The 14,001-nt window shown below is 34.2% G+C and overlaps 1 protein-coding gene across 1 annotated transcript in view; it reads right to left on the bottom strand.

Moving 5' to 3' along the window:
- The window catches only part of ME1 (malic enzyme 1), a 264,699-nt gene that overhangs the window by 120,742 nt on the left and 129,956 nt on the right, over window positions 1-14,001 (bottom strand). Inside the window, exon 6 of the mRNA XM_027856507.1 lies at window positions 7,661-7,764. Within this exon, the coding sequence (XP_027712308.1) occupies window positions 7,661-7,764 (104 nt within the window). The remainder of the gene's footprint in view (window positions 1-7,660; window positions 7,765-14,001) is intronic.

Raw genomic sequence — 14,001 nt, forward strand, 5'->3', positions numbered from 1 at the left:
GTGGTTGTCATTTTCAGCACCTCCTAACTTTCATCTTAAAGTATTCATACCATAAAGACAAAAGGATTTTGGATAGTCTATAAACTTTTGACCTGTCTCATTTTTTACTCCTAAACTATATAACTATTCCCTCATAAGGAAATAATTTTATTTTGAATATTTTGTTGAAAAAATTTTTACATCACTCTATTTCTTTCCACTCACCCTGGCTCACCCCATCCCACCCCACCCCCATCTCCAGCACCACCCCCAGAGAGCCATACATTGTCACAAAGAATAAAAGATAGAAAAAAAAAAGGTGGTTTAGCAAAACTAACCAATCCATCAATTGAGTCTTCAAAGTTCCACACCCATAATTCCCAATTTATATGAAGGGGGTATATGAAAATAATTTTTCAGTACGTTTCTTACAACATCACCGTTCTGATAATTTATATTGGCTATTTACAGAGGTATGGAAGCTGACTTCTACTGTAAAAGAATGTCAAGTGCCAATACTATTCATTTCTTTAACTTTCATTTTTGCAGGAAAATATAAAAAGCAATGAGTTTCTCTAATACACTTTAAAACATTTCTTAAAATTTTCATTACATCCTAATCTAACCACATTGGTAAACAAAGTAATCTTTTAAAGATGTTTGCTCTATTTCTTAGTTCTATAAATACAGCAACTTTTATAAGATTACATGGTACAGAAGAATTTATTTAGTGAATGCTTAAGTGAAATAAAATAGCTTACCATCTGTGAATTCTACAAAAAAAAATCAGTCATAAGAATTAATCACCATATAGTGGTTAAATCAAAGACATGGCATGTTGTGTTAATTTTGGCTGAGTTTATAGTTCACTAACATAAAAATAACAGTTTAGTGATGGAAACTGTGGTAATCTTGGCAATATGATTATTTTGCTCTTACAGCTTATAATAGCAAAGTTTAAATAACATTTTAAAAGACAAAATCAGTTCTATGTAAAATTTATTGGTTCATAACTTTTATCAATATGTGTTTTACACATGGATTATTTAATCACTATATTCTAAGAAATGTCACATATTTTCATAAGACGTAATCTAATTATGTGATATTTAGACAATCATATATAATCATCACCTGTTAGGAATTTTTAATAAGAAGCCATAAGTACTAGAGTTCTTAAATCAGAAAATAATTTAAAGCTATATTGATGACAATAATTTAAAAAGAAAGAAAAGAGCATCAATGAAGTATTAAAAATAAGCAAAAGTGAGAAGAAATTTCAGAAGGGGAAATAGCCAGGTAAGGGAACATTGGAACTACCATGTATAATCTGAAATATTGACAACAAAAAACCCATAAACTGTATACAGTGCAGTCATAGTTTCATATATAGTCCTAATTTTTGGTTCTTCTTTGTATATGGAAAACTTTATTGATATTTGTAACTTTATAATAATAAAAGGAATAGGTATTGGACTTGTGATTTCTCTGGTAGGAGAAATTCTTGGATGAGTCTTAGAAAGTTGCCTAGAGCAATGAGAAGTTAAATGACTTGCCCAGAGTCATACAGCCAATACGTATGTATCAGGTGCCTGATTTGCACAAGTCAAGTCTTTTTTGTTTCCAAGATTGGTGCTTTATTCATTATGCTCACAAAGTTCACAAAATTACACCATGATTTTTGGTAGAACTGACATAAGCAATTTCCCATACTTTATCACAGGTCTGCATGCATTTGATACAATTAAAATTTTAATCACAAAAAACAATCCCTACACTTTCTAAAAATGTTTAGTAAAAATTATTTTTATAAACATCTTATTTTATTTTCACAAAAACTTTGTGTGGTAGTTAGTACATTAAAATAATGCTACTAATTCACCAAAAAGTAAGATACAGTTTTAATTTGTATTTTCTGTTAATGGTGATAAAGGGGGAAAGGAAGATAATAGGAATTTAATAAGCACCTACTATGTGCCAGGCACTGTGCGAAGCACTTTATAATTACTATTCTCATTTGATCTTCACAAGAACTCTGGGAGGTAGGTGCTATTGTTCTTACAATTTTACAATTTAAGGAAACTAAGATAGAGTTTAAGTGATTTGCCCAGAGTCACAGTTAAGCAAGTGACTGAAGCAGGATCTGAACTTAGGTCTTCCTGACTCCAGGTGCAGTGCTCTATTCACTGTGCCACCTAGCTGCCTCTAGGTAAATTTATGCTGATCTAATATTTTTTAGAAAGTCCTTCTTGTGACCAAGAGCATACATTTTCCAGACAGTTAACTGAATTTAATTTTATATTTTTGGTAATAGTTGTGTGTGCGTGTGTGTGTGTGTGTGTGTGTTTAAAAATCAGATTTCATATTGCATATATATCTCTATTTTTCCTTCCTCTGTACTCCTATAGAACTTAAGTTGTATCACTCATATGACACTTGTCAGATATTCTCTTGTACTGTAGTTATTTTGGTATACATCTTATGCCCTTCATTAGATTATAAATTTGCTGAGGAAAAGGGCTGTCACAGATCTTTCTGTTTGCCCAATACCTAGTATGGTACATTCATATTATATGAAGGTTAAAATTTTTAATGAATAAATCTCAAGATGGTAACTAAGTATCGATTTCAGAACTATCATATATGCTTAATACATATTTATATAGTTCTTATTAACATTGGGTGAGCATTTGCACACTTGGGACAGCATGTGATATAACTCAATTTTGGAAAGTAGTGGGAGGGCTTAAGTTCACGTCCTGAGTGCTATTTTCCATCTATGACTTTCTGCAAATCACTTTACCTCTAAGGGGTTTGGTGCCTTTGTGTGGGGGTTGGACTAGATGACCTAAATCTGTCACCTGATTATCTTATAGATGAGGAAGCTGAGGATGTGCATAAGTCCAAGTGACTTACCCAAGTTTAAACAATGAATCAGTGACTGAAATGAGACTAGAATCCAGATCTTTTCCTGATAGCCCAGGACTATCTGAGGCAAACCTAAGTCTGAGTTCATTCACTGGATTTACCTTCTTTCCCCTTGGTTTAGCCACTACCCTCAACACTGTGCCATATTTTATATGAAAACTTCCTTTTGGTCACCTTGCCATTCTCCTATCTCCTGCTCTCCAGGTTCCCTGTATGGTTGCTTACCCCCATTAGAAGTAAGCTCCTTGAAGGCAAGCACTGTCTTGTTTGCTTGTATTTGTACCTTCAGAGTTAAGCACAATGACAGATACATAATAGCTGCATAATAAATACTCTATCTGTAGTGTTTTCCTGAAATAAATCAAGACTGTTTAGAATGAAGAAGCAGGTATCTTACTCATTGAAGGAAAGTATCTTTAAATAATTCAATCTAACTTCCATTAACCTTTCCCCATTAGGATTAGCAGTCTTCCTTCAACTACACATTCAATCTACTTAATGAAAATGGGAATGAAAGACAAAAGCAGAAACAAAAAGTTGTCATTTAGGAAAATCTTAGTGTTAAAGTTAAATTGTAACCTGATATTTTCCTTGGATTAGAAAATGGAAAAAAGAATGAGTCAGCATACTGATTTGAGTCATGTCTTTTAACAACATGTTTACCACTTTTCTTCAAAGAGAGGCATTTTTTCCATTTGGTATTTTTTCTCCTCAAATAACGTATATTATCTTGAAACTACAGAAAGAAATACCAGGTAATAGCACATAAGGGCTAAGTTCTACATGAAAACATAAAGTAAACAGAAATGATCATTGGAAAAAGTTAAGAACAAAGAACAAAACAGCCTATGTGACCAACCCTAAGTGTTATATACAGCAAATATCTACCTTCTATACATTTTACCCATTAAAAAGAAGCTTAGGGATACTAAGATGGTACAGTTAAGGACGATATTTGCTACTCAGTAACCTCAAATTCCAAATTAGTTTCCCCTGCCAAAAGAATGTTTTGGGCAGCCCTACATCAGCTGGTATGTGTTCAGAAAGTACAAACTCATTTTTAATAACCACAGTCTAGTTTTCATTCATTTTTAAATACAGAAATACAACAATACTAGCAGGAACCTAATAAAACACATTAATCTTTAATGCCAACATCTTAAAGGGAATCCCATTATGTAAGCTTAACTCTTTGGGAAAACTCACAAAATACATTGCAAATTCAACTATAAAAGACTTTTGCATTTTTTTCTTGTTCAGTCTTGTTTCTTAGTAGACTCTTTTTTAATAGTTTCTGTTGTTCTGCCCTCTCTCACCTAGGTGTCTTTGTTCACATCATACCCCGATTCCTAGAATGGGCTCTCTCACTCTAACTGACTATTCAAGTCCTTCTCTTTCTTGAAGAGTGAAGCTAAGTGTGACCTACTCCATACTCCTCAATCCTACTAGTGATCCTAAATTGTTAATTTTCTGTCCAAATTTATCTGAATTTCTCCACTGAAGGTTACTATGTTCTTCACTATGTCAAATAATTTATATCTATATCTTTCATCTCCTACGTGATTGTAAGCTCCTTGAGAAAAGTTTGTTTCATATCTATCTTTGCCTACCCTTTGCTTAACACAGTATTTTGTAAAATGTTGGAACTTAATAAAGGTATGATGAATGTTAATAACCCTTTAAAAATAACTATTAGAACTTCATAAAAAAGTCCATTGGAGCAAGGTGGAGAGCATACTGCATAATCTTATCCAAATAGCTCCACAGACATGGGATATTGGAATATCGTGAAGAATAAGCAAACCCAAAAGACTGGAAGTGGAAGTACTTGCACAACACCAGTGACGCCTGCAATGATGGAATCTAACCTGAAAACTAATCTGCCAGCTCTATAATCTACTCTATGCTCAGAAACACAGATAAAGATCTGGAAAGAAGATCAGAAGCCACAGAGTCCAACCTCCCCTAATGTTACAAATGAGAGAGCCGAGGCACAGGGTATTAAGTGACTTGCCCAGGGGTCACAGAGCTACTAAGTGTCTGAGGCCAAATTTGAACTCATGTCTTCCTGAATCCAGGTTGAGTGCTTTATCTGAGGCAGGACTTCAACCCATGTTTTTCTGACTACAAGTCTCGTGCTTTATTCACCACATCATTCTGCCTTTCTACACCAAGGGATTACATTCAGGTAGCAGAACAGTCAGTGTGCTCAGTTCCTTCTCTTTGGGTACGTGTTGGTCACAACTGCTGCCCTGATCCCCACTTTAGGACTGGGTTAGTTTGGAGTCACTGGTGTCTCCCCAAGGAATGGTAACCAAAACAATGACGGAAGCAGCTGTAATGCTTGCGAGAACGTGGCAAAGCAAATTATAGCAACGAAATTCTCAGCTGTAGAGCTGAGTAATGAAAAGATGATGGGATAGTGGTTAGCCCTTTCCTGGTGGGCAGCCATAGAGGTCAGAGACACCTACCCATGTCCTTAATAATAATCCCAAATGGGATCTACCTAGGATACAAATGTATATTCCTAGTCAATATTGTTAAGGAATGGAACAAATAAATGTGGGCAATAGAGAATTTAATTTAGCTGACTGTAAACTCAGGAGGTTACTTATTATCCCTTTGAAATTTGATATGTGAACAGAAACAACTTAATAGCTCATCTGAAGAGTCTGAGCTGCCCATGGCCCCCTGCCAAGGCAGAAGTTCAGGACTAATTTGTTGGGAAAAGTGCTACATCAAAATGCCACCATCAAGCTATGGCTTTAGGCCAAGAGAATTTCTCTTAAATGTATTACTCCAAACACAGTGAACATCATAATAAAATTTCTGAGGGGAGCCAAGGTTGAAGGACACTTTTTTGATATGCTAATTATAACCTAAGTGAATATCTTTAGAGATTAAAAATAACAAGATAGCAAAGCACAGTAGAATACATAGAAAAAAACAAATGCAGAAAGGAACATAAACAGTCTTATGTGTGTATCTTAAAAAAAAAACTCACAGAAGTTCAATTTCTCATATAAGTTTCTTTCTTGTTCTTTTTACCATTTACTGATAATTGCTAAATTCAAAATAAAATGTATAATTTTTTTTAAAAGAAAAAGCACTCAACTAAGAATCAGGAGACCTAGGTTCAATCTCCTTTTCCGCCACTAATCTGCTGTGTGACCGTAGGCATTTAAAGTGGACCCTCTTTTCTTATTTTCCACTAGTAAAGTCCACTTATTGACACTAGTTCTTAGTATTAATTCAACTGTTTTTGCGAGCAGTGCTTCCCCTAAAGTGATGCAACTTTTAAAATACGGAATCTTAAACTGGCCAATTCAAACAAGGCATCCCCAGTTTGGAATAGAACTTGGAGGTGGACCTGCCTTACAAAAGTAGGAATTCTTTTACTCATTATCTATCATTTGCACTTCATTTCAGATATCTTGATCCACAACCTATATTTACTTTTATAGTATTCTAAGACAAGAGAAGTTACACCTATGAATTTAAAGATCACGCTCTCAATGCACTCCATTATATTCAGCAAAAATATTCAGAGGATCACATATTTACAACTGGAAGGGCCTGAGAAGTCATCAAATCCAACCCTTCATTTTATAGGTATAAGAATGTTTTTCCTCTACCTCAATAAATTAACTAATGAATGTGGTGAAGTTTTAAATGTGTAAACAAGGCAGATTGAGATTAAGTGACCTGTCCAAGATTACACAAGTATAAAGTATCTGAGGTAGAATTTGAACTCGTTTTCCTGACTCTAAGGCCTCTCTACTCTATCTAGTGTGCCATCTAGCTATCCCTGAAAATAATTTAGTTCCTTACCATGGTTTTGGATGGCCAAGGCTGTCAGGTCTCAGCCTTTAGAATCTATTTAATTAGCTCTTAATTATGGAATACATAAGTCAGGGCTTCGTCAAACCCTTTTCCAACACCATCTGTCCTGCTTGGTCATTCACAGGATATCTTTACCTTGCTCCTCAAACTTTGGAAACTATCCTTCCACTAAACTCATGGCAAGAAAGCAATCTCCCTTCTCTGAATTCCACTTTTAGAGTATCAGAGCATACAGCCTACCGAGTGATTTCCTCCTAAAATCCTCCTAGTTTGGCTGAGTCACCAAAGCAAATCTTTTTTCTATTATAGCCCATCAACCATCAAGGGCTGAATACGGAAGGCTTAGTGCTTTCCAGTTAATAGGTTATACTCTTAAAATCATGTTCAGAATCCATCCCTTCCTCTGCCATGACTCTCTGGTGCTGCAAAGAGAAGATAACTGAAATCCAGTCCTGTTCAGTACCATTTGTGACTCAATAAGTATTAGGCAATTTAGCTTCCAGACACAGTCATATTTATCATAACCCTACCATTTCATAGTCATCAGGTGCTAAAACCCATTTCTAATCTATCAGAGATATAGAATACTCTCAGTGAACCTTGAAAGAAAGAGAAAGTTCAGGGGAAGAAAGTAAAGATATTATGTTTACTTTTTTGAGGCAAACTGAGCACAAGTGCTTAATATGTCATACAATTTGTATTTCATGAGTTATGCGTAATTAATTCAAGGAGGTGCAGGTTACTCAAATCTGATTTAATCACTCTAAATTCTATCTCTTTAATCCATTGGAATTTTTATGCTTTTTTAACTTTCATATTCTACAAAAAGTTTCTATTTTTTTTCCACCTTCAAATATTTTTCCCCTAGTATATAGTCATGAAAGATGTAAAATAAAAATTATACATTTACCTGGAAGTAACTGCCTCCATGAATTCATCCAAAAAGTCGTCATAATCACGTCCTCTGACTCTTTTCTGCCTCAGTCCAATATATAAAGGATCTTTTAGCAACTCCTATTGAGACAGAGAGGAAAAAAAAAAAAAAGAATAGGTAAGCCCACAAGATAGTGGAAAGAGTTTTAGATTTGCTCTGAAGGTTCACACACAGCTCCAACACTTAACCTATGAGCAAGTCATTAACATCTCTGAACTTTAGTTTTATCACAGGATTGTTTTGGGAAAGTACATTATAAATTTTCACTCTGCATTCTTATACTTGTTTTTAGAGGCAGCTAGGTGGTACAGTGGGAAGAGCACTGGAACTAGAGTCTGGAAGGCCTAAATTCTAATCTAACTTCAAAAACACACTAGCTTACTAGCTTGGCCCTAAGCCAATGATTTAATTTCAATTTACCTCAGTTTCCTTATCTATAAAATGGAGATAATAATAGCACCTACCTTCTAGAGTTGTAAAGATAAAATGCAAGAATATTTGTAAAGTTCTTTGTAAGCCTTAGAGTGCTATCTACATAAATGCTAGCTATTATTATTACAATCCAAAAAAGAACTAGAACAACACTCTGTTGTTTCAGAATTAACCTGTGTAGTATATTTATCTTGGTATAAAAGTACAAAAATTAATTTAAAACATTAAGAAACTATTCCAGATAATATTTGTAAGGCAGTTGGCACAGCAACTGGCCCATATTAGATGCTATATAAATGCTTGTTTCCTTCCCTTCATATTATAATAATCTAAAGGAAATGGAAGTCATTACTGGTTGATGTTGAGAGGGAAACAAATTAATCATAAATTCAGATTTCACAAACAGAAAAAGTCTTGTTACTGAAGGAAAAGGAAGGGAACTGTAATCATAGGAAGAAAGGAAACAAGTATTTATTAAGCACCTACTGTGTACCAGGCATTGTGCTAAGTGTGTTAAAAATATTTCCATTTGATCCTCACAAGAAATCTGGGAGGTAGATGATATTATTATCATCATCATAATTTTACAGTTGAGGAAACTGAGGTAGGCAGAGATTATATGACTTCCCCAGAGTCACAAACTATTAAGTGTCTGAGGCAGGATTTGAACTCATGTTTTCCTGACTCCAGGCCTACTGTTCTATCTACTCTACTTAGGTAATTCTAGTATAATCTTCATAGAAGGATAATAGTTAACATGTCTCCAAATTTTTCATTTTTCTTAGGTCAAGTTTTTAAATACTAGGTTCATAATACATAATTTATATGTTTTATACAATAATTAGTACACATAAAAGAAAAAGTCTTGCTTATTCTCAAAACAGCAAAATCTGTATGGTTTGTGATAGTTCCTTTTTCTAAGATTGAATATATCAGATAATATATACCACATTTCATATCTGAACAACTATTTTATTTTTAGAAGCAAAACTACAAGATTGCTGGCATTAGCAGAAGTTAAAAACTTACATGTCACCTCAGCTTTTTCAAAGGTATAATAGATAACTTGCTGTGGCAATAATCCACAAAACCATAGTCCCTAAATATTTAATCTTTTATGTTAGATTTCCTTTAATCTGAATTGAAATATAGTAAAAATACAGGAGTTTTCAGAAAGATGGCAGAGAGAGAAGCTGTAGGAGAACCAAGAAACTGCCAACAAATAAAGCAATTTATATGCCAAACAAATTTTTTTTTTAAATTTCCAGAGAAAATTATCTCTCAGAAAAGAAAGAAATAATAATCAACTATGTAGTAGAATTCTTTTTGGAATCAGGGGACTGCTTAGGTCCTTTCCAACTCTATTCTGCTTAATAGCTAAAGCACACAAATAGGACTAAAGAGGTGGAACAAATAAAAAACATTTTAAAATTTAATTTTTTAAGGAAAAATGAGAGGATAAAAGTGAGGAATACACTGATTATGGGAACATGAAAAATAAAGGAGGAAAGGAGAGAAAGGACCTGGGTAACGCCACTGTAACACTTCTATCCAGGATACTGGACATATGAGTAAGTTGAGAAAAACAAACATAAGATGTAATAGTACAAACTTAGTAATGTTGTTCAGTGTTAGAAATGTGAATATGGATGGGTTTGTCTATGAGCAATAAGAATAGTACTGGATTAGTACTAGTAAAAGTAAGGTAGATTGTGTTCTTTATTGATAAAACAAATACTATAATAGTCTATGGTAGAGGAAAAACGAAATTTGACAATTACAACATTGAACATAAAAGTACTGCATTCCTAGTATACAGTGTAATAGATGTAATAAATGTAAGAATGGATTTGAAAACAAAACTGAATAATGTTATCTAAAGGAAAAACTTCTAAAATAGAGATACCTAAAATAAGGGGCTGGAATCAAATTTCTTATGTTTCAGCTGACTCCAAAAAAAATCAGGAATTGCAGTCTTGATAATGGGTTAATTTAAATTAGTATTAAAAAACATGGGAATTATGTTGAAGATACAATTGGAAAAAATAGAATAATATTAGGTTTACATATAAACAATATAAAAACTATATTTTAAAAGCAATATTAACTGAATTGCAAAAAGAATTAGATAGTAAAGCAGTAAGATACTTCAACAAACCTAAGAGAATGCGATGAATTAAAAAGAAAAATAAACAAGAACACAAAACATAACAGAAGGCTGAAAAAAGCAGTATTTTATTGTTATATAAAGAGAAATAAATATGAATTAATTTTCATTCTAATGCACATGGAATTTTACAAACATTTATGTTCTAAAACATAATAAACTCAAAAATATATTCAGAAAAACAGAAAATTGTTACTATAGTAGGAAAGCCACACAATCAGTCTTTACTTGGGAATATCAGCTTGGCAACTCTGATGAGGATGAATTTGACAGGTATTACAAACTGCAATCTGAAGGAAGGGCCCTTATTGGTAAAACCATGGATCTTTGAAGTACTCAGTGAAGTGAGGCTTCAAATCATAAAGTGCCAATGAGGTACCGAAAACCTTTTTGTTTTCAACACTGTAACACAGGAAAAAAATATTCCTTTCAAATTAATTATAGACCACGAAAAAACATAAAACATACACAATGACAGTGGAGAAGATGTATTACATTGTATTAGGCCCTGTAATAATCATGTTGGCTTGCTATATGCTATTCCACTGCACAATTCACTGTTAAATTGATCCTTACATAAATAACTCTAATTTAAAGATGACCACAATATCAAGTGGTAGATCAGTAAATTGATTCAGTGCAAAGAGGCAGTGAATTTCCCATGAAAATGTAATTAACTTACTAGTCATGAGTTTTTTATTGACTGAACACTGGGCAGTTATAAAAAAAGCCATAATTACCTCAACAATGTATATGAATCCAAGACCATTCAAAGCACAACTTCATTGAAGCCTAGAAATTCCTTTCCAGCTCAGTGCATGTGATTTCACAAAAGTGATGCAATTCAGCAAGAACAATCAAAAGGTTCCTTTCTGATGTTGTTTACAGTAATGTATGGTAAACCAAAATATCACACAAAAGAAGAAAACACTCAACAGTTGAAAAGAACAATGGCCATTTCAAGCTACCACTGGTGAACCACTGAGCTAGTTCTTTTCAAGGAAGCACTAAAGAATAAATAAGCCAGTGGAGCACTGTTCTATTATTTAGAGCACAAAGTGAAAGCTAGGGCTGAGTTTTTAAAAATCTCTCTAACTACTGTTTGAACATCTTGAGAGACTAAGACATTTACTACCAAGTGTTTTATGCTTTCAAAAACAATATCACTGAGAAAAATAAATCCTGTATAATAACAAAATATGTCAAGTGAACATAGTGACTAGGACCTTCCCCCAACTTATAAAAGATACTTAAATCACAGTAGGGTTTCAATATGTTTTGTTCTCTTGTAAACTTAATTTCCTTCATAATACAACTCTCTTTTTACTGTATTAGATATATTCCTCTGGGGAAACCAAGGGCTACTTAAGGGGAAAAAAGTTAAATATGGGGATACTTTGACGTAACTAGGTCATAAAGATAAGGCTACATTAATGCAAATCCTGAATTCAAATTATTAGCTTTTGGTTTTCTTTATATAAAATTAAGAGAGAAAAAGGAGGGCTTACTTTAATCATTACTTTTGACCCTCTATCACCTCAATTCAGGTTATATGCCTCTATCCTTACTTCAGAGACTTCCCAACAGTTCCAAATTGCTTTTCATAAGGGGTGGACCCCATGAGCTGATTCCCAGATCTATATTTACCAAGCTCTAACATCTTTCGTGAGTTCTAGTCTCATCACCAACTACATCTTGAACTTAGATGTTCCACAGGAATCTCAAACTCAACATATTTAAAACGGAACTCATCTTTCCCCCCAAACTGTCTTCACTTACTGACTTTGCTATTACTGTTGGAGGCAACACCAACCTTCCAGTCACCCACGCTCAAAACTACAGTGTTATCCTCTACTCAAGGATGCCAAGTGTTGTCACTTCTACCTTCACAACATCTCTCAACACAGTTTTCACCATAGTTCAATACAGGAGGGCAGGGACCATGTTTTTTTACCTTTCTTTATATCCTTAGTGATTCTTACACTGCCTGACACATAGTAAGCACTTAATAAATTCTTGTTTTCTGACAAATCCTGGTATTGTACAATTCACACAAGCTTACTTAAAATTAGTAGTGTAAATTAATGAAGTCCTTTGGACAAACTGAAGACATTATCAGGGCTAGAGAAGAAAGGCAAATCATTAATGCAAGCCAAAACTCAGGACAGTCTTGAACTATGTATCTCGTTCTAATTTAACATCAGAAACCATGATAATCAGATATATAAGCCTATGGTCTATTTTCAAAATTGGCATTAGAATTTCTTTTCAAAACTATAGTTTTAATTGGCAAGGGACAGATTTTTCAGGAATACTGAAGTTATACAAAAGATTATAATGGGAAACTGTTTATTACCAAGCAGAAACTACTCTGCAAAAGTTAAACCCTTTTCTGGCTTTCATCATGAATCAAACAAAAAAAATATTTGCCAAATGACTACTGTTAGCAAGGTACCATACTAGGATCTTTAGGCAAACAAATAATTCCAATTGTCGTAGTTCTAAGGATTTTAGACTTGGAGCTGTAAGGGACCTTAGAGGTTATTGAGTCTGACCCCCTCATTGACTTACCTAGCTAAGAAGTATGGGAGGAAGGATGTGAATCTAGGCCTTCCTTACTCAAGGTCCAGTGCCATTTCAATACACTATGCTAACTCTCATTACTCCTATATATTTTAACCCCTCAAGGTAAAGAGCTCCATTTTATGAAATAAAACAAGGCCCTCACTTTACATATAAAGGGGCATAGCCTAGAGTAGCCTAAAGATACCTCTCTTGACAAGGTATAGTTCCATTTCAATAAAATGCCTGAGATTTTAACAGGATTTTAAAAACAAGGCAACTTAGCAAAGCTAAAGGATAAAAACTTTGTTCTGCTTTCCAGGGCATGAATTTTTAAAGGTTAAAGTTAAAAATCAATTAATGGCTGGGTATCTTTGGATATAATGACAAATCAAACAGGTAAAATACTTAGGCTTCACAACACTGAGCACTGTGACAAAATCCCAGTCTGTCAATAAGCATATATTAACCACCTAATTACTATGTACCAAAACCTGTGCAAAGCACTGGCAATAGAAAGGAAAAAGACAGGCCCTGCTCTCAAGTAACTTACAGTCTAATGGGGTAGAGAACATGAAAACAACTATATACACACAAGGTAAACTGGAGATAATCAACAGAGGGAAGGAACTAATAAGGTGAAAGGAGAAAGGCTCCTTGTTGAAAATGTAATTTTATCTTGAAGAAAGCCAAGGAAGACAGGAAATAGAGATGAGGAGGGAAAGAATTTCAGGCATGAGAATGGCCAGAGAAAATGAAGAGACAAAAGATGGAGTGTCTGTGGGGAAAAGCATGGAGACTAGTGTCACTGAATCACACAGTACGTGGAGGGGAATAAGGTGATCCTGTAGTTAATAGGGAACCACTGGAATAGCAGAATATTACAAGCACAGGGGACAGCCAATGAAAATGTCTAGAGTTGGGAGATGTATTGTTTTAAGAGAAGAACAGGAAGGAGGTCAGTGTCATTGGTTTGAGGAGGATGTGGGGGTGAGAAACATGTAAGCAGACTGGAAAAACAGGAAGGGGTTAGGTTATGACAGGCTCTGAAAATCAAACAGAAGATTTTATACTTGATTCTCTCCATCAGAATCTAAGTCCCTTGTGGGCAGGCACTGTTTTTGCTTCTGCCTTGAATTCCTAGAGTTAAGCACAG

This window comes from Vombatus ursinus, unplaced genomic scaffold, assembly GCF_900497805.2.
Source record: "Vombatus ursinus unplaced genomic scaffold, bare-nosed wombat genome assembly UNPS02000582.1, whole genome shotgun sequence".
Lineage (NCBI taxonomy): Eukaryota > Metazoa > Chordata > Mammalia > Diprotodontia > Vombatidae > Vombatus > Vombatus ursinus.